This window comes from Neofelis nebulosa, chromosome 16, assembly GCF_028018385.1.
Source record: "Neofelis nebulosa isolate mNeoNeb1 chromosome 16, mNeoNeb1.pri, whole genome shotgun sequence".
NCBI lineage: Eukaryota > Metazoa > Chordata > Mammalia > Carnivora > Felidae > Neofelis > Neofelis nebulosa.
The window spans coordinates 17,648,289-17,672,041 of record NC_080797.1 but is presented as its reverse complement, the minus strand read 5'-3'; the positions used below and the strand labels follow the sequence as shown (position 1 = coordinate 17,672,041).

Genomic DNA, 23,753 nt, shown 5'->3' with positions numbered 1-23,753 from the left:
TTCAGGAAACTGCTCCTCGGAAGGCAGTGTGTTAGTCTGGCCGTGCGCCGGAACGCCTCGCCCCTTGTGGGAGGTCACATCGCAGCAGTCGGTGCCACTTTGAGGTTGTCATTCACCTTGCCAACAGCATACATTTCTCCTCAAATCTGTGTGTGGTTGTGATTAACTTAAGGCGGGAAGTCAGCCCCCCCCCCCCCCCATTTTTAGGACAGCTGGTGGAGGAGTGGCATTTGTCACTTTAATAGGAACATCGCGTCACCGAGGTGCTGGGCCCAGCCCCGGGCTTCTTTTCCATGCTGCTTCTTAGAGCCCAGACACTTGTCATCCGGCCGCCTCGGTTTCCTGTTCCTGCAGCCCCGCGAGCCGCCGGGTGGCTTCGGTTTTAGCGTAAATTCAGTAGTCAGGTCGTCAGCAACGCTGTCTTCACAGATCACCACACTCGCTACGCCGTAAACTAAATCGGGCGCCTGAGTGCATTGTCGAAAAGTTTGGATGAATTATACAGGAAGTGAAGCTTTTTTTCATGCTTTAAGTTTCGTAGTTTGCGATAATTGAAGATTCACGATATGTTAATACCCTGTTATTCACCAGGAATGACACCGGGGGTCCCCCTGTGTTCCTTACCCGTTCCTCCCCGCCCCCCGTAACATTTAGGGAGACTGTGGTCCGTCGTCACAACCAGAATACCGCCGTGGATGCAGCGAAGATACTGAACATTCTCCGAGTGCCTTGACGGCTGCACCCACTTCCCCCCCCCCCCCCCCCCCCCGGCAACCGCCGATCCGTTCTGCGTTTCTGCAGTTGTCATTTCAAGCGGGTTACAAACACATTTGAGTCCATGGTCCGTTTTGAGCTAATTTGTACATACGGTGTGGGGTTCAGGTTGAGGTCCTTTTTTTTTTTTTTTTTTTTTTTTTTTGTTCCTTCCTGTTGGTGTGCAAGGCCTCCAGTCAGATTTGTTGGACAAAAAGGCCGTCCTTCTTCCGTTGAATTGCTCCTGCACCTCTGTCGAAAATCACTTGGGGGGCGCCTGGGTGGCTCAGTCGGTTGAGTGTCCGACTTCGGCTCAGGTCACGATCTCACGGTCCGTGAGTTCGAGCCCCGCGTCGGGCTCTGGGCTGATGGCTCAGAGCCTGGAGCCTGCTTCCGATTCTGTGTCTCCCTCTCTCTCTGACCCTCCCCCGTTCATGCTCTATCTCGTCTCAAAAATAAATAAACGTTAAAAAAATTAAAAAAAAAAAAATAAACACTTAAAAAATTTAAAAAAAAAAAAAAAAAAGAAAATCACTTGGGCGTATTTGTGTGGGTCCGTGTACGGCTGTCTGCCCTGTGACATCTGTGTCCCTTCCACCACCAGCCGCGCAAGCCTGGGTCACCGTGGCTGCGCAGTAGGCACCCATCCCACACCTCTTGGAGTGACGCCTCCCAGTTTAGTCTTTTTTTGTTGAGAATTGTTTTAGCCGGTTTAGTTCTCCTGCCTTTCCGTATAAACTTTATTTTTTTTTTTTTAAGTTTGTTTATTTTGAGAGAAAGCGAGAGTGCAAGCCGGGGAAGGGCAGGGTGAGAGGGAGAGAGAGACTCTCGAGCAGGCTCCGCACTGTCAGCACAGAGCCGGACGCAGGGCTCAAACTCGTGAACCGTGAGATCGTGACCTGAGCCGCGATCAAGAGTTGGATGCTCGGGGGTGCCTGGGTGGCTCAGTCGGTTAAGCGTCCGACTTCAGCTCAGGTCACGATCTCGCAGTTTGTGAGTTCGAGCCCCGCGTCGGGCTCTGGGCTGACAGCTCGGAGCCTGGAGCCTGCTTCCGGTTCTGTGTCTCCCTCTCTCTCTGCCCCTCCCCCGTTCCCCGTTCATGCTCTGTCTCTCTGTCCCCAAAAAATAAATAAACGTTAAAAAAAATTAAAAACAAACAAAAAAAAGTGTTGGATGCTCGACCGACTGAGCCGCCCAGGCGCCCCTCCATATAATTTTTAAAATAATCTTGTCTGTAGCTTAGGCAAAGACGAGCCCTGCTGGGATTTCGATAGGAGTTGTGTTAAACCTCTGTAGCCACGTGGGAAGGATTGACATCTTTACTGCCCTGAGTCTCCCAGTCCATGAACACAGAATGTCTTTTTCTTTTTTAACAAAAGCTTGTGATGTAAAGGCAAAGGCAGCTCTGTGGTGACGCGTGGACGTGTATCAGGAGATGCCGTGTTTGTTTTTTTTTTGAAGTAAGCTTCGCGCCCAGAGTGGAGCCCGATGCGGGGTTTGAACTCCCTACCCTGTGATCGAGACCTGAGCTGAGATCAAGAGTTGGCCGCTTCACCGACCGAGCCACCCAGGCGCCCCGGGAGATGCTTTTATTCCTGGGAGAATCTCAGTGACGGGCTGTCGGGTCGCATCTCTGTTTAATTCCTTTTTTTAAAACAATTTATCCCCAGGCCTACGAAAGGAGGTTCCCTACGTGTCCTTTGATCCCGATGTTTGTGGACAGTGACACCGTGAACGAGTTCAAGAGCGAAGACGGGGCCGTTCACATTATAGAACGGCGCTGCAAGCTGGACATAGACGCACCAAGGCTGCTGAAAAAGGTACCCACGGGGGCATTTAGGCCGTCCCCCTGCAGACGAACTTAACGCTCACGGCTTCTGTTGCACTCGGTGTCATTAATAAGTCCGTTTTCTCCTTTTTTTTCTTTTTTTTTTTTAAAGATTGCAGGAGTCGATTATGTTTATTTTGTCCAAAAAAACTCACTGAATTCTCGGGAACGTACTTTGCACATCGAGGCCCATAACGAAACGTTCTCCAACCGGGTCATCATCCACGAACATTGCTGCTACACTGTGAGTAACCGCACTCGCGGGGGTGGCGCGGGGAGGGCAGGGGACGCAGGCTTGGGCCGGCCTGTGCTTCTGGGACCCGCGTGGCCGTCGCGCTAAACGGCACACCGCCTTGTGTTCTTCAGATACCGCCCCTCGCTTCTGACGCGTGGGGTCAGCGGGTGGCAGCTGTGGTTTACTGCAGAATGGGTCACATGGTTGTAGCAGTCAAGGTCGCCTTGTGACCTTCCCATGTCCCTTCCTTTCCGGCACCACTCTAACACTTCAGAAGTACACGGGAAGGACCCAAGAGAACAGTTTTCTCCGCTCTCTGAAAGTAGAGGATTCCCGTGAAGCCTTTCGTATGCCGAACACGGGCAAAGCAAAGCAGCAATTACGAGTGTATATGGGAAGATTTTCTAGCCTTCCCGTATGCAAAACAGAGCTTCTTTAGGGGCTTCTGGTGCCCCAGGACCCGTCTTGCTAACAGGTGCACAGAATAAACGGAGACAAAGCCCAGAGGCCCACAGACACTGTTCTAAGCTCTGGAGTCTCGAGGCTTCCGGAGGCGGGGTGGGGGGCTTGGTGCTATCCTCGCCGCTTGGGGTACGAGCTGCCTCCGTAACGGCTTTTGCAAAACAAACGGGGAACGCTGTTTTCACGTTCACCCATTTCCCTAAATGAGGAAATCCTCTTTAGATTTCTTTTGGTTAGCCAAAACAGGCACGAATGTCAGTCTTTTGTAGAGGCGATGGGGCGGAATGCAGACTTCGGGAAAGCAGGGCTTGCCTGTGGTGGGTACCTCTGTATCAGGCTGATCTGCTGTTCTTCGTCACTAACTCGCCACCAGATTACTAGAATAATCTAATAGGGTCTCTCGCTTCTTCCTCACCCTTCTACACCGTATCCTTAGCGCTGAATCCCAAGTGATTCATTTAAAGTATGTCAGATCAGGGGCGCCTGGGGGGCTCCGTCCGTGAAACGTCCGACTTCGGCTCAGGTCACGGATCTCACGGTCCGTGGGTTCGAGCCCCGCGTCGGGCTCTGTGCTGACAGCTCGGAGCCTGGAGCCTGCTTGGGATTCTGTGTCTCCCTCTCTCTCTGCCCCTCCCCTGCTCTTTCTCTCTCTCTCAAAAATAAATAAAGATTAAAAACTTTAAATAAATAAATAAAGTGTGTCAGATCGTATCATACTTTCTGCAGCCTTCCTGCGTTTCACACAGAAAAGCCCAGAGGCCTCCCAGGGGCTTACAGGGCCCCTCATTTTCTCGTCCTCACACATCTGCTGTCCTGCTGTCTTTGTGCACAAGCCTACGCACCTGCTGTTCCCTGATGGCGTAGGCTGCTTCCCCTAAGGACCTCTGCTCCAAGTGCGCCCTCTGCCGGGGGCGCTGTGCCCCCGGATCTCTGCTGGACTCCCGCCCTCACCTTCGGTCTGTGCTCACATCTGCCCTTCCGGATGAAGCCAGCCTGAACGCCCTGTTCAATTCTGCTGCCCGCCCCCCAGTTCGTTCACCTGCTCCAGCTTTTCCTTTTTCCCTTAGCGCTTGTCTTCAATTTCTTACCTCTTTATGTTCATGGCTAATTGGCTGTCTCCCCCTCCGGACCGTATGCTGCATCAGGCAGGGATCTTCGTTTTGTCTACACTGGAGAACCCTGCTCAGGAAATACGGTGAATGAATGAACCACCAATGAAAGCAGAGCTCTCCTTTTAACAGGCGTTTTTCGATTTTTTTTTTCCTAGAATATTTTACAAATATTTAGGTCTTTTTATGATTTTGAGCCTCCCTGTGTAAATTTTCCATCTGCTGCTTTCATGACCGTAACGTTACTGGTAGAGTAAGTGTTTTCTTTTGGTTACTAGTTGATGGAGAAGCCGACAGATGATGCCGTCACTCATCAGCATAGTTAATGGGAATGATTTCTCATCTGTCTGCAGGTTCACCCTGAAAATGAAGACTGGACCTGTTTTGAACAGTCTGCAAGTTTAGATATTAAGTCTTTCTTTGGTTTCGAAAGTACAGTGGAAAAAATTGCAATGAAACAATACACCAGCAACATAAAAAAAGTGAGTCCAGCTTGGGATTTTATGGAAAAGGGGAGGCAGGAGCCTCTGAGGTGCTCGAGGCTGGCAGTGTTTTCAGAAGGCCGGAAACGGGCCAGTCGGGCGTCCCGGCCGTTTCACGACGCGGAAATGATTTGACTCTCCCCCGAGTCTTGGGTTCTAGGGAGGGGGAGGGTTGGGTGGGAGTTCAGATATTGCTCTTGCCAGTGATGTAGAAGGAAGGTGCGGCCACTGGCCGCTGTGCCCTCTGCCCAGAATCGTTGGCCGATTGGGGTGGGTGGGCGAGGCGGGAGCGGACCTGTCTGTGGGCAGGGGGAGCGCTTGTCGGGGATCCCCGGGGGTCCCCAGGCCTCGGGTTCTTAGGTTCACCTTGCGTGGAAAACTTTCCGTCTCGTTCTCGTGCTGTTGCTCAGTGCTGCTGTGGGATTTTGGTTTTGAGAGTGTCCGTGTGAGATCGTGAATGTTATGTGAAGGCTGGCTTTATTTTCAGGGTGTTGGAAAGAACTTGGGTCGAGACACAAAGCACAGATTGAGTACAAGGGTGATACATGGGTGCTTTTAATCAGTCATTTAAAAAACCCCGTCTCTTTAGAAATTACTTCCTGGACCTTTGGAGAAGAGGAAGTAAAATAATTATGCAAAACCCAGACACAGAGGCATTTGGCTTTTGCTTTTATAGATTTCTTCTGTGGCTATTCGGTTTTTGTTAGTGTCTTAAAAATCTGGGGGAGGGGCGAATAATTTGAATGTGGATCATATACTAACCGTCAAATCGGTTTTATTTTCAAGGGGAAAGAAATCATTGAATACTATCTTCGTCAGCTGGAAGAAGAAGGCATCACGTTCGTGCCCCGTTGGACTCCGCCTCCCATAGCTTCCTCTTCAGAGACGTCCGCGTCCTGCAAGAAACAGGCGGCGTCCTCGGCTGCTGTCGTCTCGGACGCTGCCCAGGCGGAGGGGCTGGGCGGCGAGGCCCTCAGCAGCCCCGGCGGGCCGCCCGAGCCGGCGGCGGGGACCCCTGAAGGTAGGAAAGATGCGGTGTCCCACGAGCAGGACCGGGGGTCGTATGGGGTCCTTTCCCTCCAGTTCCTCGACCCGTTCTTGTCTCCTTAGGACCTTTAGGTATCATTTTGTCGCTGTCCCTTTTCCTCTGGCTTAGGTAACCCATTGTAGTTTTCTCTTAGAACGAAGAAAAGTTTCTTTTTTTTTTTTCTTTTTTTTTTTTTTAATGGGCAGGAAGAGTTCTATCAAGTTGTTCTTTTATTGAAACCGGGAGATGTTTTTCAGTTATTTTAATTGAAGGCGTACTTAGCAAACGAAAGGGAGCAACTAAGCCTTTTACTGCAATCGTAGCGTCGCCAGATACTCTATGCTTCCCGTGTGCTAGGCCCTAAAGGTAATTGAGTCAGTAGGTTGAGCTGCGGCTTGGCCAGGGATTTGGTCTTGCAGACGATCACTGAGGGTCTCTAAGGGGGGGCCGGCTTGACCCTGCTGTCCCTGTGGCATCCTTCAGTTCTGTGGCCGGAGGACCGCACTTTACTGAGCAGGACGACTTTGGACGCCTTCAAGTTCCAGCGTTCTTTGTTGTAAACGCTGTCATGTAATTTCTGTTCCAGACAAACTAGACGCAGACTACATCAAGAGATACCTGGGGGACTTGACCCCGCTGCAGGAGAGTTGCCTGATCCGGCTTCGCCAGTGGCTCCAGGAAACCCACAAGGGCAAAGTGAGAACCGGCCCCCCCGTGTGTGGTGGTGCTGTCCGTGGAACTGTGGGCCCGGGTCCTGTTCATGGTTCCTCGGAGTAAATGTTCCCGATTACCGTAGCTGGGGAAGCCCCTCCCAGTCCCAGAGTCACAGGATCTGTGTTTCTCTGTGTGGCATCCGAGTCCTTGATGGCAAATTGTGATGCCCTTCTATTTAGAATTAGTTTATTTTTCTAGGTTTACCAGAGAAGGGTCTCACTTAAAAACAGCTACACGTCGGGACACCTGGCTGGCTCAGTCAGTGGAGTGTGTGGCTCATGATCTCAGGGTTGTGGGTTTGAGCCCCACGTTAGGCGTAGAGATCACTTAAGAATAAAATTTTTAGGGGCGCCTGGGTGGCGCAGTCGGTTAAGCGTCCGACTTCAGCCAGGTCACGATCTCGCGCTCCGTGAGTTCGAGCCCCGCGTCAGGCTCTGGGCTGATGGCTCGGAGCCTGGAGCCTGTTTCTGATTCTGTGTCTCCCTCTCTCTCTGCCCCTCCCCCGTTCATGCTCTGTCTCTCTCTGTCCCAAAAATAAATAAAAAATGTTGAAAAAAAAAAAAAAAAAAAAAAAAAAAAAGAATAAAATTTTTAGGGGCGCCTGGGTGGCGCAGTCGGTTAAGCGTCCGACTTCAGCCAGGTCACGATCTCGCGGTCCGTGAGTTCGAGCCCCGCGTCGGGCTCTGGGCTGATGGCTCGGAGCCTGGAGCCTGTTTCCGATTCTGTGTCTCCCTCTCTCTCTGCCCCTCCCCCGTTCATGCTCTGTCTCTCTCTGTCCCAAAAATAAATTAAAAATGTTGAAAAAAAAAAAAATTTTAAAAAAAAGAATAAAATTTTTAGGGGCGCCTGGGTGGCTCAGTCGGTTAAGCGTCCGACTTCGGCTCAGGTCGTGATGTCGTGGCTCATGGGTTCAAGCCCCGCGTCGGGCTCTGTGCTGACAGCTCAGAGCCTGGAGCCTGTTTCGGATTCTGTGTCTCCCTGTCTCTGACCCTCCCCCGTTCATGGTCTGTCTCTCTCTGTCTCAAAAATAAATAAACGTTAAAAAAAAATTTAAAGGGGCGCCTGGGTGGCTCAGTCGGTTAAGCAGCTGACTTTGGCTCAGGTCATGATCTCACAGTCCGTGAGTTCGAACGCCTTGTCGGGCTCTGTGCTGACAGCTCGGAGCCTGGAGCCCGTTTCAGATTCTGTGCCTCCTTCTCTCTCTGACCCTTCCCTGTTCATGCTCTGTCTGTCTCTGTCTCAAAAATAAATAAACATTAAAAAAAAAAAAAAATTAAAAAAAAAAAAGAATAAAATCTTTAGGGGCGCCTGGGTGGCTCAGTCGGTTAAGCGTCCTACTTCGGCTCAGGTCGTGATGTCGTGGTTCATGGGTTCAAGCCCCGCGTCGGGCTCTGTGCTGACAGCTCAGAGCCTGGAGCCCGTTTCGGATTCTGTGTCTCTCTCTGTCTCTGCCCCTCCCCCTCTCATGCTCTGTCTCTCTCTCTCTCTCTGTCTCTCAAAAATAAATAATAACATTAAAAAAAAATTCGGCAATAAAAAGAAGAAAAGGTTTTCAAAAATTACCTGTCAAATTATAAAGTGATATCACGTTCCAAGTATTCTGACATTTTAATTTTCAGAAGCTTTGGAAGGAATTCACGGATTGTTCTAAGACTAGAAGTGTTTGAGTTTCGATTTTGAGGTTTTTGGTAAAATTTTAGCCTTATAAGGAGTCAGGTTTTTGTAACCCACCTCATGCTAACAGGGGACTAGGAGTGAACACAGGCACGTTGCTATGTCCCGCTAGTTACTGGCATCGCTTAGTAAAGGGAAGCTGGGCATTGCATGGAGCCCACCCACGCGCTGGTTTCTGCCGGCCTTGGTTACCAGCACCTCCGTGTCTGACGACTGTTGGTCGCACTTACCGGGAGCACAGCCGCTGTAATGATGGCTGTCGTTTGTCGTGAGCTTGCCACGGGCTAGACGCTCTCACGACCTTTACGAGATCTTCCCAACGTCCCTCTGAGACGGTGACAGGTCTTCCACCCCTGTTGTACATACGAGGAAACTGAGGCACAGGGCAGTGAAGTAACTTGCCCGAGGTCTTCCCCCGAGGGAGTGCTGGCGTGAGGGTTTGAAGCCGGGCCCTCTGGTCCCAGAACCCTCGTTCTTTACCACCTCCGTGGGATGCTGGTCCTTCTGAGTCACAGCGATGCCATCTCTGTGCCTGGAGTTACTCTCCCAGCAGTGGGGGAGTCGGAAGGCTCCCCCTTCCCTGCCCTCCCACCCGCCGTGGACCGGCGGTGTGCACCAGCGAGCGTGTGGCCGTGGAGGAAGACGGCCGGGCCAGATGAGACTCGGACACGGTCCTGGCCTGGTCCTTCCCTCAGAGGAGCCGACTCGTCCGGTAGCAGACTCTCCAGAGAAGGTCCCTGTGTGTTAGCGACACCGCCACCAAAACCAACAACGCTTTTGCGTTCTGACTTTGGCTCGGGTGCGATACACGTGTGCAGAAGCGCACGCAGATCACAATCACGGATCGGTCCGGCAGGCCGGAGCATTTGACGTTTAACAGATTATTTCTGCCTTCGCTCTGCTTTGCTGACACTAAAATAGAATTCTGGAAAGATTACTCAGATTAGCTGTAGTGATTTTCTAAAGCCTTGAGGGGGGTTTTTTAGTAACAGCCGATTTAAAAAACAAATTGTTTTTTGAATGTTTCTTTTTGAGCGACAAGTAGCGGCTGATTTTAAATGGTGCAATAATGCAGCTCGTTCTGGACGAGAAGTGAGTTTTAGAGTTTCATTCCCCTTTAGTCACTTGGTTTTCTTCCCTTAGCGGCTTTTACCGTTGCTTAGAAACCTCTTATTGTCTTCACAGATTCCAAAGGACGAGCACATTCTTCGGTTCTTACGTGCCCGGGACTTCAACATCGACAAAGCCAGGGAGATCATGTGTCAGTCTTTGACTTGGCGGAAGCAGCACCAGGTGGACTACATCCTCGATACCTGGAGCCCCCCCCAGGTCCTCCAGGACTACTACGCCGGAGGCTGGCACCATCACGACAGAGGTGTGCTGGGAATCCCGGGCGCGCTTAGAGGCCGCCTCGCGCGGAGTCCAGAGGGCCTGTGGGTGGTCTCCCCGCCTCTCTCCGCCTGGGCAAAGGGGCGCCCGTTCATCGCGGCCAGCCCCACACCCCCCCCCCCCACCTGCTTGGGAGCTCCCCCCGCCCTGCGTCCCTGTGGAACGCCGGCACGGGCTGTCCCTTCCTTCTCTCCGCTCTCGCCCCCCCCACCCCCCTTGGCCGCCAAGTTCCTTCGCGTTGCGGGAAGGCCGGCATTGCCAGAGGCGTGTCCGCTGCATCCTGGTTCGGAGCTGGGCAGCGGACAGGACGGGATCGCAGACGTGGACAGGGCACGGGGCGGCCCTGGCGCGCCCTCCCCCTCAAAGCAGGCCCTTCCCAAGCGGAATAGGTCTGATGTGTCTGTTTTCCAGACGTCATCTTTTGTGCTTTTCCATATTAATTGTAGCTTTATTAGTTCTTACTGGAAACATCTCTTTATTCTGTTTCCCGACCCTTCGAAGACTGAAGCGTCGTAGTAAAACATTAATGTATTTTATAAACGTTGGGAGACACTTTTTATAAACCTTCCCTTCAACAGGATTTGGGAGCGCAAAGACCTTTTTGTTTTAAGTAGAACAGATCTAGAGCCAGAGTCTAGAGAGTTTGTTTTTTTTAAATTTTTTTTTTTTTTTCAACATTTTTTATTTATTTTTGGGACAGAGAGAGACAGAGCATGAACGGGGGAGGGGCAGAGAGAGAGGGAGACACAGAATCGGAAACAGGCTCCAGGCTCCGAGCCATCAGCCCAGAGCCTGACGCGGGGCTCGAACTCACGGACCGCGAGATCGTGACCTGGCTGAAGTCGGACGCTTAACCGACTGCGCCACCCAGGCGCCCCGAGAGTTTGTTTTAAGTAGAACAGGTCTATGGGGTGCCTGGGTGGCTCAGTCGGTTAAGGGTCCAACTTCGGCTCAGGTCATGATCTCTCGGTCTGTGAGTTCGAACCCCACGTCGGGCTCTGTGCTGACAGCTCAGAGCCTGGAGCCTGTTTTGGATTCTGTGTCTCCCTCTCTCGGACCCTCCCCTGTTCATGCTCTGTTTCTCCCTGCCTCAAAAATAAATAAAACATTAAAAAAAAAAATTAAAAAAACAAAACAAAACGTAGAACAGGTCTAGAGCCAGTGGGAGGTGAATGAAGTTCACCAGGTGATAAACACAAGGAAAAGTTGGGCCCCGTCTGTCAGAGGAGCGGGCTGGCCCCCCGTGGACGACACAAGACGGGTCTCAGGTGCTTGTCAGGAGCAGATTCCTTCCCTATCCTTTCCCCTGCTTCCCTGAGACAACAAGTGTCAGGGGTCTAGAATCTAGAGAATCTGTTGATTCCGGGACCCACTGTGGCCACTGAGGTCTTTACGCCGTCCGCGTAGCTGTCGTGCGATGACAGCGCATCTGTATAGCGAATGAGGTTCCTCAGGCTCCATGTTAGGCCTCCAGGCTATAAACACGTAGAGCCGCCCTGTGCTGGTTGGTATGAAAGTAAAGAGTTCCTGAAAGTCCTCAATTATCTTGATCCTCTAGGTGGGAATCAAGGGTAAGCGGACTTTTAGGAAATCTAGACTTTAACTTTTTGGTAACCCATGAAATGAACACGTTTTCTTCCCGAAAAAAATCAAAGATTTAAAATACTCCCTGCTCACGGAAGAAGCGTGGGTACTCTGAGGTCCCCCCCGCTGTTGAAAGTGGGCTCTGTTCAATCCCCTGGTTGTTCTCGAGGAGTCTGAGCCCCGGTCGGCACCGGCGGTTAGAGGAGGGCCGGACGGAGGCTGAGCTCTGCTGGGTGCCCGGGTCCCGGGCAGAGGGGCGGCTGCTGGGGGGGCTCTGCTGTGCCCACGCAGCCGTCTGCGGCCTCTGAGCGGGGAAGCACGCTCCTTGTTAGGGCTCCGGTCAGCTGCTCGCCAGGAACGGTGCCGATCATGCGTTTCCTTCCCCTCCGTAGACGGCCGGCCGCTGTATGTGCTCAGGCTGGGGCAGATGGACACCAAGGGTTTGGTGCGAGCGCTCGGCGAGGAGGCTTTGCTGCGATACGTAAGTGCTTCCCGGGGAGGCCACCGCCCCCTTCCGACCGTCACAACTGTCCCCTCAGAGCGAGCGTGGAGTGCGTTTGCAGTCAGGAAAGGAACTCTCTCAGTACGTTTTTAGAATTTCAAAAGAGGGCCCAGGAGCTCTAGAGATATTTTTCACAGGAAAGCGTGAACGAAAAATCACCATGGCCACTCAGAATGGCTTCTTGGGGCCGATTTTGAGCCCTCTTTTTCCATCGAATTGCTCCCTCCCCCTTCCTCCTTTTGAGATGTGTCTCACTCAGGTCAGACCTCTTCATGGTATTCTTTCCCCAGCACGGCCTCACCAGGGGGTGGGAGGGCGGTTAGCATCTCCCATCTGAGCGATTAGAAATGCTTCCTTCCCACCCCTGGACCCCGGGCTCCCCCCTGCCCCTTCAGCCTCCACAGTGCGGGCAGTTAGGAGAAGAGTGTTGTCCTTAAACCAAAAAACAAACGAAAACTTTAAAAGACACCTCCATGATCCCATTGTCTTCGAATATCTGTCGTTGGCATCTCGTCGTGTATTCTGTCGGCCTCGCCACCGTGAGAGCGTTTACACGTGCACACGCGCGTGGCCGCATATACGCACTCGTGCACATAGAGATGTGGATAGACTGTGTCTCCAGGGGAAGTGAATCCAGATCAGAGAGTCCCCTCAGCCGTGCTTCCAGTCCGCTCTAACACTGCCCTTCCTCGTGGATTTGCGTGTGGCTGAACGTTCCCCTGCTCGCAGCTACCCTCCCCCCCCCCCCCCAATACCCCAGAGGCGCTGATTCCAGAGACAGGTCAGCGGGGCACGCCCTCCCCGCCCATCCGGTGACACCTAGCTCCGATCTCACGGGACGTAGCTGTCACCTTTGCCCAGAGGACAGTGCTCACCCCCTGTGGAGAGAGAGAGAGATTCTTTGTCAGCCACAGGTTGTGTGTGTATGAACGTGTCGTAAAATCTAAACCGATGACTCTTTCGGTTGACTTACTTGCCTAAAACGGGCTTTGTTATTGTCCCTTTGGTTCCTAGCTTGACACGGTGGTGTTGCTTAGACTAATTGTGGGTTTTTTATGGCCCTTTTTCACTTAGGTTCTCTCCATAAACGAAGAAGGGCTGAGACGGTGTGAGGAAAATACAAAAGTCTTTGGTCGACCTATCAGGTAGACATTGATGTTGTTTTCCCTTCCAGCTTATTGAGAATACGAGTTAAATATTTCTAGTTGACTTTTAGGACCCAAGTCTGGTTTGATTGTCACGCTTTTAGGGTTTTAGAACCCAATCTAAATAGTAGCCTGTTTTCTACAGCGTACTCAAAGGCGGAAGAAGGATAACCGTGTAATACGGTTAGTTGGGAGGGACAGGTGCTGGGTTTTGGCATTTTTAACCCCGAGGCATTGCTGTCACCTCACTCTGAGTGGGTCGGCCTGTCTGGTTAGTCTGCATGGTCCTTGTGGGGGGAGCCCCCGGGGGTGCAAAAACTTATTCTGCATTTCTAAACCATACTTGTAGTTCTGGTAAACCATTCTGAGAATGTGCAGCGGTTCAGAGGCTCACACCAGAAGGGGACGGCAGGTTAACTGGAACGGAAGTTCCGCCATGACAGGAAGGAGTTTCGAGGGTTTTCCGTTCCCTGCCGTAGTCTCGGCTCCTGAGGCCGCGCTGGACCCAGATCCTTGCGGAAGAAGAGCTTATCGTGGTTCGCCACAGCGCGCATTAGAAGGCCAGGCCCGTGCCCCGTTGGGTCAGCAGAGGCCGCGCAGCGGGTCAAGCACGGCACGTCACCTCGTTGTGCTGGGTCACGTGCGTGCCCGGGTGAGGTTGCGATGGTCGATGAGCCGCTGATGCTCTGCCGTCTCGGGGATTGGTCCCACCCCACCGATCCCGCGTGCTTGCCTCGAGTAGATAGAAACACGGTGCGCGACACTTTGGTTTTTCGAGACTGGTGGACTTGTGTTGATGTGTGTAAAGGGCCGTTGCCCAGTATCGAAACGAGAAAACAGTAGCAGTCGCTTGGGACGCGGTTGGCGAGTGTGCCGTCTGGCGAGTGACACACGTCTGCACGCCCTTACAGTTCGTGGACCTGCCTGGTGGACCTGGAGGGTCTGAACATGCGCCACCTGTGGAGACCCGGCGTCAAGGCCTTGCTGCGCATCATAGAGGTGGTCGAGGCCAACTACCCCGAGACGCTCGGCCGCCTCCTCATTCTTCGCGCTCCCAGGGTGTTTCCCGTCCTCTGGACGCTGGTAGGTCTGGACGCCGCTTTGCACAAACGACGAGCCACTTGGAAGGCGGACGTGCGTGCATCCGCGTGCGTGTGTCCCTGACCCTTAGCCTTAGCTGGCTAGGAAATAACAAAATAAACGTGGAAAGATACGCAGTTTCTCAAACCAGTGAAGGGAAGAAAGAATTCCCGAGCGTCCTTCTGTCACGCGGAACAGACTTTCCGTGTATAGACTCCCTTCCCCGGCCCCCTCTCCCCCACCCCCCCCCCCCACTCATACTGTCTCGTTGTCATTTTAATCTTTGGAAATCGGACGGCCAAGCAAAAATGACCACATGGTCTTCTCTCGTTACCTACAGGTTAGTCCATTCATCGATGACAACACCAGAAGGAAATTCCTGATTTACGCAGGAAATGACTACCAGGGTCCTGGCGGCCTGCTGGATTACATCGATAAAGAGATTATTCCAGATTTCCTGAGCGGGGAGTGCATGGTATGTATTTAGGCAAGTAGTTACATGTTTGGCCGCCTTACAGGGATAGGGAGGGTGGGCGTTGGTTGGTACAGATGATTTTCAGAACCTTTAGTTGGGAGTATTGTCTTTCTTTTGGCTGACATTTCTCTGACCCAGAGTTAAACTAAATAGAACCATGTAAGTGATGGTCGATAACATGCCCATTTCTTTGTCGTTAAATACTAATGAGAATTTGTTTTAGACTCTAATATAATTACGGCTTGCTTTATTCACTCAGCTTCGTGTGGATCAGATTTCTTTTACCTGTCGGGGGGGAAGCTGTGCGTTTTTTAAAAACACTTAACTCCAGATGATTCTCCCAAGATTTCCCCCCGACCATAAATCAGGATAACATTTCAAAGGGGGTTGCTAGCTTCTCGGGCAGACACCTCCACTTGTGTGCCCTGAACTGTGATGAGGGGTCCTTGAGGACCTTACAGCCCCAGGGCATGACACAAGGGTGAAAGAGACCTGCGGAGGCGCAGGTGGCTTCCCGAAGTGACAGCCGGAGCCAGAGGGGGGTCAGGCTCTCGTTAGAGGAAGGACCTCTGTCATCCTCCCGGTAAATAAAGTTACCCGCTTCGGATACGTACACACTGGATCTGACGTGTGTGTTTATGAGCTAACGAACTGGGCTTTCGGGAGAATCTTTCGGGATGGGTGGAGGAGGTTGAACAGCATTCGGATCCAGCTTTCAGGTCGTGGGTCCTGCGCTCAGGAATTGCAGGCGGCGTCGCGGTGCGAGGGGCAAATGAACTACAGGGCCCTCCTCACCAGGCGCCGTGACGTTGAATCGGGAGGTCAGGCATGTAGCATCCTACAGACGGTTCGCGTTACATGAGAACGGTCCCGAGCGGCCGGTCCTTCTGTTGTGAGCTGGAGGGAGGCCTGGCTCACGGCGGATCGGACCACGTTTGTCAGGCACCGACCACCGTGATGCGATTACCGGGCTGAGAGTCCTCTTCTGTCCACGCGTCCAGGCTCCGGCGCCTGAGGCTCTCCCGGCTGTCATGTGTCCCTGCACACTGTGCTTCTTGCACTCGGCGCTCCGATGTCCCCTAACAGGACGTCATGCTGGGATAGGTCTCCAGGCTGGCCGCACTGCCGGCCGGACACCATCGTGTGGGTTCCCTGTGTCCTCGCCTCCCGGGGCCGATGGTGCGAGAGCTGCTAAGATGCTGTGAACTTGAGTGCTGGGTCACTCTGTCAAGGTCGACTAGGAAGTTTATGAAATACACAGATTCTAGTTCAACTTAGCCTGTTTGCAGCGGCTTCAGAAGAAGCTCTCCTTTGTTATTTTTTTGTCTGGCATTGTGGACGGATCCTCTGACCCGGGTCAGACACAAAGCTCTCATCGCTGGTTACGTATGTATCGACGGCAATTGCATGTAGTAAAGAAATGCCTGTAGTTGCCGAGAATCCAGCTTTTCTTTTTTTTTTTTTTTTAGATAGTTGCTTTTTATTTTTTTTAATTTTTTTTTTTTCAACGTTTTTTATTTATTTTTGGGATAGAGAGAGACAGAGCATGAACGGGGGAGGGGCAGAGAGAGAGGGAGACACAGAACCGGAAACAGGCTCCAGGCTCCGAGCCATCGGCCCAGAGCCTGACGCGGGGCTCGAACTCACAGACCGCGAGATCGTGACCTGGCTGAAGTCGGACGCTTAACCGACTGCGCCACCCAGGCACCCCAAGAATCCAGCTTCTCTGAACGTAAACGTTTCCTCTTCACGGTGCCGTGTGAATGCTTGCGATTCTTACATAAACCAGCTTTCGTAATTTGAGTCCAGTACCTCGTAAATACTCGTGTGAATTCTGTGCTATATCAGCTTCAACTTGCTCTCATTTAAAGTATGACACGTGTATTTAAGAGGTTCTTAAAAATCCTTTTGCTGGGGCGCCTGGGTGGCGCAGTCGGTTAAGCGTCCGACTTCAACCAGGTCACGATCTCGCGGTCCGTGAGTTCGAGCCCCGCGTCGGGCTCTGGGCTGATGGCTCGGAGCCTGGAGCCTGTTTCCGGTTCTGTGTCTCCCTCTCTCTCTGCCCCTCCCCCGTTCATGCTCTGTCTCTCTCTGTCCCAAAAATAAATGAAAAACGTTGAAAAAAAAATTAAAAAAAAAAACAAATCCTTTTGCTAAGTCGTACAGAACGTTTTTCGACCTCGCCAGCGTTTTCCGTTTCCCGAGCGACCCGGAGGAGTCGAGCGTGCTGGGACGTGGCCCTCGCCGGAGTGTTTGGTGTTCAGGGGGTCCCCGTGTGCGGGCACAACTTTTATTGCCGCGTTTCTGTTTCCAGTGTGAAGTGCCCGAGGGCGGACTGGTCCCCAAATCTCTGTACAGGACCGCGGAGGAGCTGGAGAACGAAGATCTCAAGCTGTGCACCGAGACCATCTACCAGTCTGCCAGCGTCTTCAAGGGAGCCCCGCACGAGGTGCGCCCTCCGCGGTGACGGCCCAGGGCGGTGGGGCCCCTTCTCCCCAGGGAGAAATTCTTCAGGCGGCCTTCCGAATAGGATTTAGTTCAGGAAAATCAGATGCTTTCTCTGGTTGTTGTCTTTAGATTGTTGTCAATTTTTGTTGCTTGTTTGTTTTTTTAAATGTGTAGTTGAGGCACATGTCTACACTGAAGGGCAGGCATCTCTCAAGGCATCTGTGCTCAGAAGGAGATCAGGCCTCCTGACCTCTGTTTTACTGGATAACCTCTTAGCGCAGGGATGAGAGGGGGGGCACGTGGAAAGTCTTTCCTGTGGAAGATGTTTGACTCCTCGGTTTGGTTAGTTTAGCGATTACATGGGGCCGCTTTCATTTCTCTTTTTTCCTGACTGGGCCTTGGTGGTTTAGATTTTAAGGAATTTGCCCGTTTTTGTAAGTCAAGCAGAGTGAGGAGAAAAGCACATTTCTCTTCCCTTCTTGCTGTCCCCTCTGGTGCGGAAGCAAGAGTGCGCCTGTGTTTTGTATACGCCGTGTGTCCTCTGGTGACATTGTGGGGGCGGCCTGAGCTGTGAGGGCTCCCAGCCGAGCCCCCCCTCCTGAGCTCCAGGCAGCTTTCCGCCTCGAGGGTTGTTGCCGAGGACGGCGGCCCTGGGCTCCCAGCGAGGGGTCAGCGAGGAGGGGCTGCGGGCTCAGGCCGCAGCCGGTGGCCGGGAGCTGACCCCTTACCGCCACCCACCATCTGTCCTTGCTGGTGTGTGTCCCGGAATGGCCGGCCTGTCACTTGCGGGGCGGGCAGGGACCGTCACTGTGCTCACGCAAGCGGAGGCACATTTGGTGTGCCTCATTCCTAGATTCTGTAGGGAGATCTCGAATTCTCGGGGCTTTGCCTTCAGGATCATTTATATTGATCTCCTGCACGGGGACCAGGCTCAAGGAGGCAGAGTTCTCGTTTTTCCGGTGACCCCGTCTTGTCTGTGGCACAGAATTCGGTGGTGCATGACCGTTTTTTGAGAGTCACGGGGTATCTGTGGAAGTGGGAACGTCTTCTATGTCACAGCACCAGAACGTGCTTTGGGGCTGAAGTAAAACACAAATCGAGGATGGTGACGCCCCTGAAACGAAGGCTGAATTCAGTGTCCCCCTCATGAGCGCAGGAAGGAGGGGGCCCGTGGGCAGACGGGGTGCCTCTCGGGAGAGCTGCGCCCCTGGGGAGCCGCCTCGCTGCAGGAAGGGAACCGCGGTTCCCACAAAGGGCTCTGGTGCTCCCGGAATCTGCTCTTCCGGGAGATTCCGGAGCGGTATTTCTGTGGTGAGGAGGGAAGAGTCTGCCCGACGACGAGCAGAAGGCTCTTCCCGGGAAGAGGGGGCCCCGGCCCCGGCTGAGGTTTCCGAGCGAACACAGAGCCTCGTACAGCTGGCTTCAATTCTCACGTCCCTCCCGTAGTCATGTTCTGAACCATGTAACTTTGATCATCCCCTACTGGGAAACTTGATACGGGCGCGCCGTTAGGAAGTTCGGGTTTTAGGTTGGCGCTCGGTCCCCGGGGCGCCTCCCCTGCCCCGTGCCACGTGGCTCTTTGCTCCCCCGACTGCGCTGGCTGCCACCGTGCCTTGCGAGCCTCTGTTCCCTCCGCTTGCCCGCAACGTTTCCTTTTCTGTTCCTCCACGTGCCCTCTGTTCCGCTGGTGCCTTCTCCGGCACCTTCCTTGTGCTGGCCAGCCTAGAGCGACCTGCGGAACCGCTTCTGTACCGTGTTGAGTTCCTTCTGTTCTGTGTGGCTAAGGCATTTTGACAGCCAGGGCCCGGTGTTTCGAGCGCGGAGGCTCGTGCAGTGGGAAGTCTTGGGCCGTGGGGGCAGCCAAGGAAGAGCACAGAGCTTGACCCGGAGCGGGGGCCATTGGTCGAAAGAAGGGAGAGCCGGGAGGCTGGGTGGCCGGAAGGCGGATGTGGGTGAAGAGACGGCCGACGTGACACGTCTCCCTTCCTCCCACAACCCCCCCACACACCGCTGGGCCAGAAAGCCCCTCCGGAGACGAAGCCACCACAGTGGCAGTGGCAGCACAGGGCGGGGGCGGAGGGGGGCGGCCTCGTGCTTCCCTTGGTCGCCTCATGCAACCTCTTCTTCCAGATCCTCATTCAGATTGTGGATGCCTCTTCAGTGATCACTTGGGATTTTGACGTGTGCAAAGGGGACATCGTCTTCAACATCTACCACTCCAAGAGGTCGCCCCAGCCTCCCAAAAAGGACTCCCTGGGGGCGCACAGCATCACTTCCCCGGGAGGGAACAACGTGCAGCTGATAGACCGAGTCTGGCAGCCGGGCCGTGACTACAGCATGGTCGAGTCCCCTCTGATCTGCAAAGAAGGGGAGAGCGTGCAGGTAGGCCCGTCCGGCATTCCCTGCAGCTTGCGTATTTCGTCTCGCAAAGGAGGGCGCTCGGGCTTCACCGATGCCCCGCGTGGCTGGCGCGGTGTGTCCTCGGGCGAGCCCGTAGCTGTGTCCAGCTTCCGTTCCGGTCAGGACGACTCTCAGGAAGCCAAGCGAGACCCCGAAGAAAACTCAGACCTGAGTGACGGTTCTGGACTGAATCCATGACTTGGATCTAAAGTGCATGAGGTTTTTTTAGAAGTTCTTTTCATGAAAGTGACGTGGAGGGAAGGGAGAGGCGTTCTGTGCACTTGTACAGCTGGATGCAGGCTTCCGCCGAGAGGAAAAGTGCCCTAAATCAGCAGGGGGAGAGAGGCACGTGCTTCGGGAGCTGTCCGCAGTCGTTACTGAGCATTCTAATTCGTTTAAAAATGCTCTGTCGGTTCATTTGTTAAGTCGTGGCCGGCTATTTTCAGTGCTTGTACTAAGAACAGTGGTCCTTGGGCGCTTCTAGCCTGCATAATAGACGTGTAATTTTGCTGCCTTTACAGTTTTCAGGGATAAGCCTGTCAGTGTTTGGTCTGAGAAGTAGAGTAAAAGAGAGGCTTTTACTCTGTTTTAAAAGTAACGGACAGTTGAAGGTGAGGCTCCGGTCATTTTCCCACGTTGACGTTGAGTCCTACTTTAGATGGTTTATAAGGTTTTTCTTCGTGTTTATTTATTCTTGAGAGAGAGAGAAAGACCGAGCACGAGCGGGGGAGGGGCAGAGAGAGAGGGAGACACAGAATCGGAAGCGGGCTCCGGGCTCCAAGCAGTCAGCACAGAGCCCGACGCGGGGCTCGAACTCACAAGCCGTGAGATCATGACCTGAGCTGAGTCAGACGCTTAACTGAGCCCTCCAGGAGCCCCTAGGTTGACATCCTTTTAACCAGAATGCTCTAGGTAGATGATTGCGAGCAGGTCCAGGAGAGCATCGCCAGGTCAGATGACCTTTTCTGAGCCCCTTAGGGCTGAGCGAAGGGTGGCCTGAGCTCACCCAGCCCCCCAGGCGCCTGCCCCTGTTGCGGCCGTCCTCCCCATGAGGCCACAGGTCCTCCTCGGCGCCCAGCGGGGCCCTCGCCGCGGGGCCGGCAGGCGGGCCACCCACCGAGATGGCCGGCGGTCACTGCGGAGCGCGATGACCGGGGCCAGCCTCCGGGTGGCGTCTGCTGGGGGGTGGGCTTGGGGGAGGGGCTCCGAAGTGAGCTCTCAGCCGGCACCGACCGACTTGTTCCAGGGCTCGCACGTGACGCGGTGGCCGGGCTTCTACATCCTGCAGTGGAAGTTCCACAGCATGCCGGCGTGTGCCGCCACCAACCTGCCCCGGGTGGACGACGTGCTGGCCTCGCTGCAGGTGTCGTCCCACAAGTGCAAAGTGATGTACTACACCGAGGTGATCGGGTCCGAGGACTTCCGGTACGGGCTCCCCTCCCACCGGGGCCGCCGGGTCTCGCGTACGGGTGGCCGTGGCCTCGGGGACCGTCCGTGGCGGCCGGCGCGCGACGTCCTCCGTGTGCGGGGGCGGTGGGGGCGGGGCGGCCGAGAGCGGGGGCGGGGCGGCCCGCCGCGGGGTCCTGATGCCTCGTCCCTCCCTGTGCCGCTCGCAGGGGCTCCATGACCAGCCTGGAGTCCAGCCACAGCGGGTTCTCGCAGCTGAGCGCCGCCACCACGTCCTCCAGCCAGTCTCACTGCGGCTCCATGGTTTCCAGGTAGTGCCGCGACGCCCGTGTCCGGTGCGCGGAGGGGACAGCGCGCCTCCTCGGACGGCCCGCCGCGCTCCGCCCCCTGCCGGTGGCCGCGTTGTGCCGACTCCTCACCTTGTAGGCCGCGGATAGCTCTGCAGACGGCAGACGTAGTCCTCCGCCCCAGACAGACCCTCTCGGCAGGTAGTTTTAACTCTAACTCGATAGCCATAGATTTTGTACACAGTGGGCACAAAAGCAAACCAGAGCACAAGGGCTCCCTCGAAAGGCAAGTAGCTCGTGTACAGTTAAGACATTGACTTTGTCTCCGAAGCTGATGCAAAAAACGTTTCCGACAACCTCCACACGCTGTCCGTTAGCGGGTGGGTCCCCACACCGTCCTTCAGAGACGAGCCACCCCCCTACACGGAGTGGAAGCTGCCAGCTGGTCCCCACCCCGCGTGCACAGCCCACCCGGCCCGCAGGTTGAGTGGCCGCCTCCCCCCCCCACCCTCGTTCCCGGGGGCAGACCTGCTACCCTGGGAGGCCTTGGGGGTGGCCGGTGGGAGCGCCGAGCTCTGCTCCCGCGGGCAGGTGCGTCCGCGGGCAGGGGACCCTCGGGGACTCCCCGCGACGCCCGGAAACCACCGCCGTCATTAAACACTTCCTCTTGCCTCCTTTTCACACCTTTTTGATACTTTCAGAGCAGGATTTTTCTGGAAGCGAACCCGCAGGGAAGGGATTCTTGCCCTCTTCCCGTGGCGTGTCGTCCTCTCTCCCTATGGACGCTGGTTCAGAACTCCCTCCAGCGTTAATCCCGGTGCCTCCTCAGAGCCTAATAGCATCGGGGCCCCTGTGGTCCTTCTCGTCACTGGAGGGGTATTTTGAAGGCCCAGTCGCTTTTGCCACGTTGAGATCGTCCGGTGTCCACTTCAGCCAACCGTGTTCTCGCCGTGTGGCCGCTCCGGGAGAGCCCGCGGCCTGCGGGAGCCCCGCTGCTTTGTAGAAGAAAAGTGCGGACTTTGGGGGTGTGTTTGCGGGTGCGGGCATGTGGGTGGGGGGTGGCAGTGGTGCGAGTGGGTGTGACCGTGGGGGTGCCTGTGGCAGCAGTGGGGCGCACGTGCATGTCGACGCGTGTCAACGTGTGCAGGGGTGTCTGTGAGTCAGTGCCGGCGGGGGAGGGGGGGGGGCGCGTGCGTGTGAGACCGAGCACGAGTGGGTGGCATTGAGCAGGGCGGGGAGGGGGGCGGGGGCGGGGGGCAGCAGTGCGATGCTGGGGAGAAACGGGCAAGTAGAAAGTAAGTCCAAGTTACAAGGGATTCTTCTAGAAGCAAATCAGAACGTGGGCTTGCTTTGCCTTTTACGTTTTCTTTCTGACCCCAGCGACAGAGCACGGTCCATCTCGTGGTGGCCCGTGGTTTTTTCAGCTTTTTACGGGAAACGCGGGTCATTCGCAGATCCGACTGCAGGTTGCATCGGGTTCGCGTTTGTGATAAGGACGTGACGTGTCTCGGGTGGTGTCGGAAGAGGCTGTGTCTTTAAAGATCCGTGCCAAAACCCACGCGGCCGCTCTGGGTGTGCGTGAGGGGCACGTGCGTCCCGGGCCGCGGTGCTCGCGGCCTGCTCTGAGGGCCCAGGTGGGGTGGCCACGCAGCGGAGGAGCGTGTGGAGGGCGCTGTGCTCCCTTGCGAGCGCCGAGACGGGAGGGACGCCCGGTCAGTGCGGCTCCGGGGTGGCCTGCACGCTGAGCCCTGGGCCCCTCCGGGACTGCCGGCCTCCCCGGGGCACAGCCACCGGCTTCCTCTGAGAAGATACGCTCGTCATTGGCACCTAGAGCCTTGTTTCCAGAAAGCACAGGAGGGTTGCTTACACCCGCGCTGCTTCCGATCAGCGCTTCCTCCTTCCTGATTTCAAGGACCTGAAGGCGGTCCCTTCCTTCTCTTTCTCTCTCTCTCTGTCAGATGGCGATTTTGCTGCCAGCTGCCAGGAAAACACTTCCCTCCACAGCCCACCTCAGCCCAGGGATGTTTGTAGAACTCTTTGAGTTGCAGCCACCCCCTCCCCCAGGCTGAAGATGTGTTCCTTTTAAGTTGACTCGGAAGTGTCCCTGTCCTGTCCCCAGGGAGTTGAGTGCCTCCGAGAGTTCGGAGCACGTTTATAGGGCTGGCTCACGGCCACGGCACCTGCATCTCCCGGGAGGGGCCGCGGGCACACGAGTCTGGACCGAGCCTCGACTGTCAGTGCCCCGCACTTCTCCCCCGCACTAAGGGTTCTTTCGGTTTCCCTTCTATTACTAATGTCTTAACTCCTTTTTCTTCCTAAGTTCCTTATTTGCATATCAAATTCTGTAAATGTTTTGTAAGCATATTACCTCACTCTTGGTAATACAATACTGATAGTCTTTAAAAGATTTTTTTACTGTTCTCGATAATAAACGTGAACCGTTTAAAGAAAAGGATGTCTCTTTCTTACTGTGAAATGCAGAGCGGCCGTCTCCCTTGAAGAGGCTGACATTCTTAGGAGACTTCAGGGGGCCAAGGCCGAGCTGGAGCCAGCGTGCTGGTATTCGAGAAGTTCCCGAGCAGTGCCCAGCTGGTGCAGGAGCCGGATCGCGGCTGTGAGCGGCTGGCGCACAGAGGCGACCCGGGGCTGGCGGCTGCCTCGCTCCTGTCAGGGGACCTGCTGTAGGTTTCTTGGACTCCGTGAAGGCAAACCCGGCCCGGGGGCAGGGTGTCCGATGTGTCCTTTCTTCAGT

General features: G+C 54.7%; 1 protein-coding gene across 1 annotated transcript in view; it reads left to right on the top strand.

The window, feature by feature from the left end:
* SEC14L1 (SEC14 like lipid binding 1) overlaps positions 1 to 23,453 on the top strand; it is a 56,204-nt gene extending 32,751 nt beyond the window's left edge. Inside the window, exons 4-17 of the mRNA XM_058705096.1 lie at positions 2,424 to 2,573; positions 2,694 to 2,825; positions 4,741 to 4,869; positions 5,656 to 5,890; positions 6,483 to 6,592; positions 9,470 to 9,659; positions 11,650 to 11,738; positions 12,834 to 12,904; positions 13,816 to 13,987; positions 14,325 to 14,459; positions 16,774 to 16,908; positions 19,038 to 19,289; positions 20,554 to 20,732; positions 20,924 to 23,453. Coding sequence (XP_058561079.1) covers positions 2,424 to 2,573; positions 2,694 to 2,825; positions 4,741 to 4,869; positions 5,656 to 5,890; positions 6,483 to 6,592; positions 9,470 to 9,659; positions 11,650 to 11,738; positions 12,834 to 12,904; positions 13,816 to 13,987; positions 14,325 to 14,459; positions 16,774 to 16,908; positions 19,038 to 19,289; positions 20,554 to 20,732; positions 20,924 to 21,029 — 2,085 coding nt within the window. The 3' untranslated portion in view covers positions 21,030 to 23,453. The remainder of the gene's footprint in view (positions 1 to 2,423; positions 2,574 to 2,693; positions 2,826 to 4,740; positions 4,870 to 5,655; positions 5,891 to 6,482; positions 6,593 to 9,469; positions 9,660 to 11,649; positions 11,739 to 12,833; positions 12,905 to 13,815; positions 13,988 to 14,324; positions 14,460 to 16,773; positions 16,909 to 19,037; positions 19,290 to 20,553; positions 20,733 to 20,923) is intronic.
* The last annotated feature ends 300 nt before the right edge of the window (positions 23,454 to 23,753 follow it).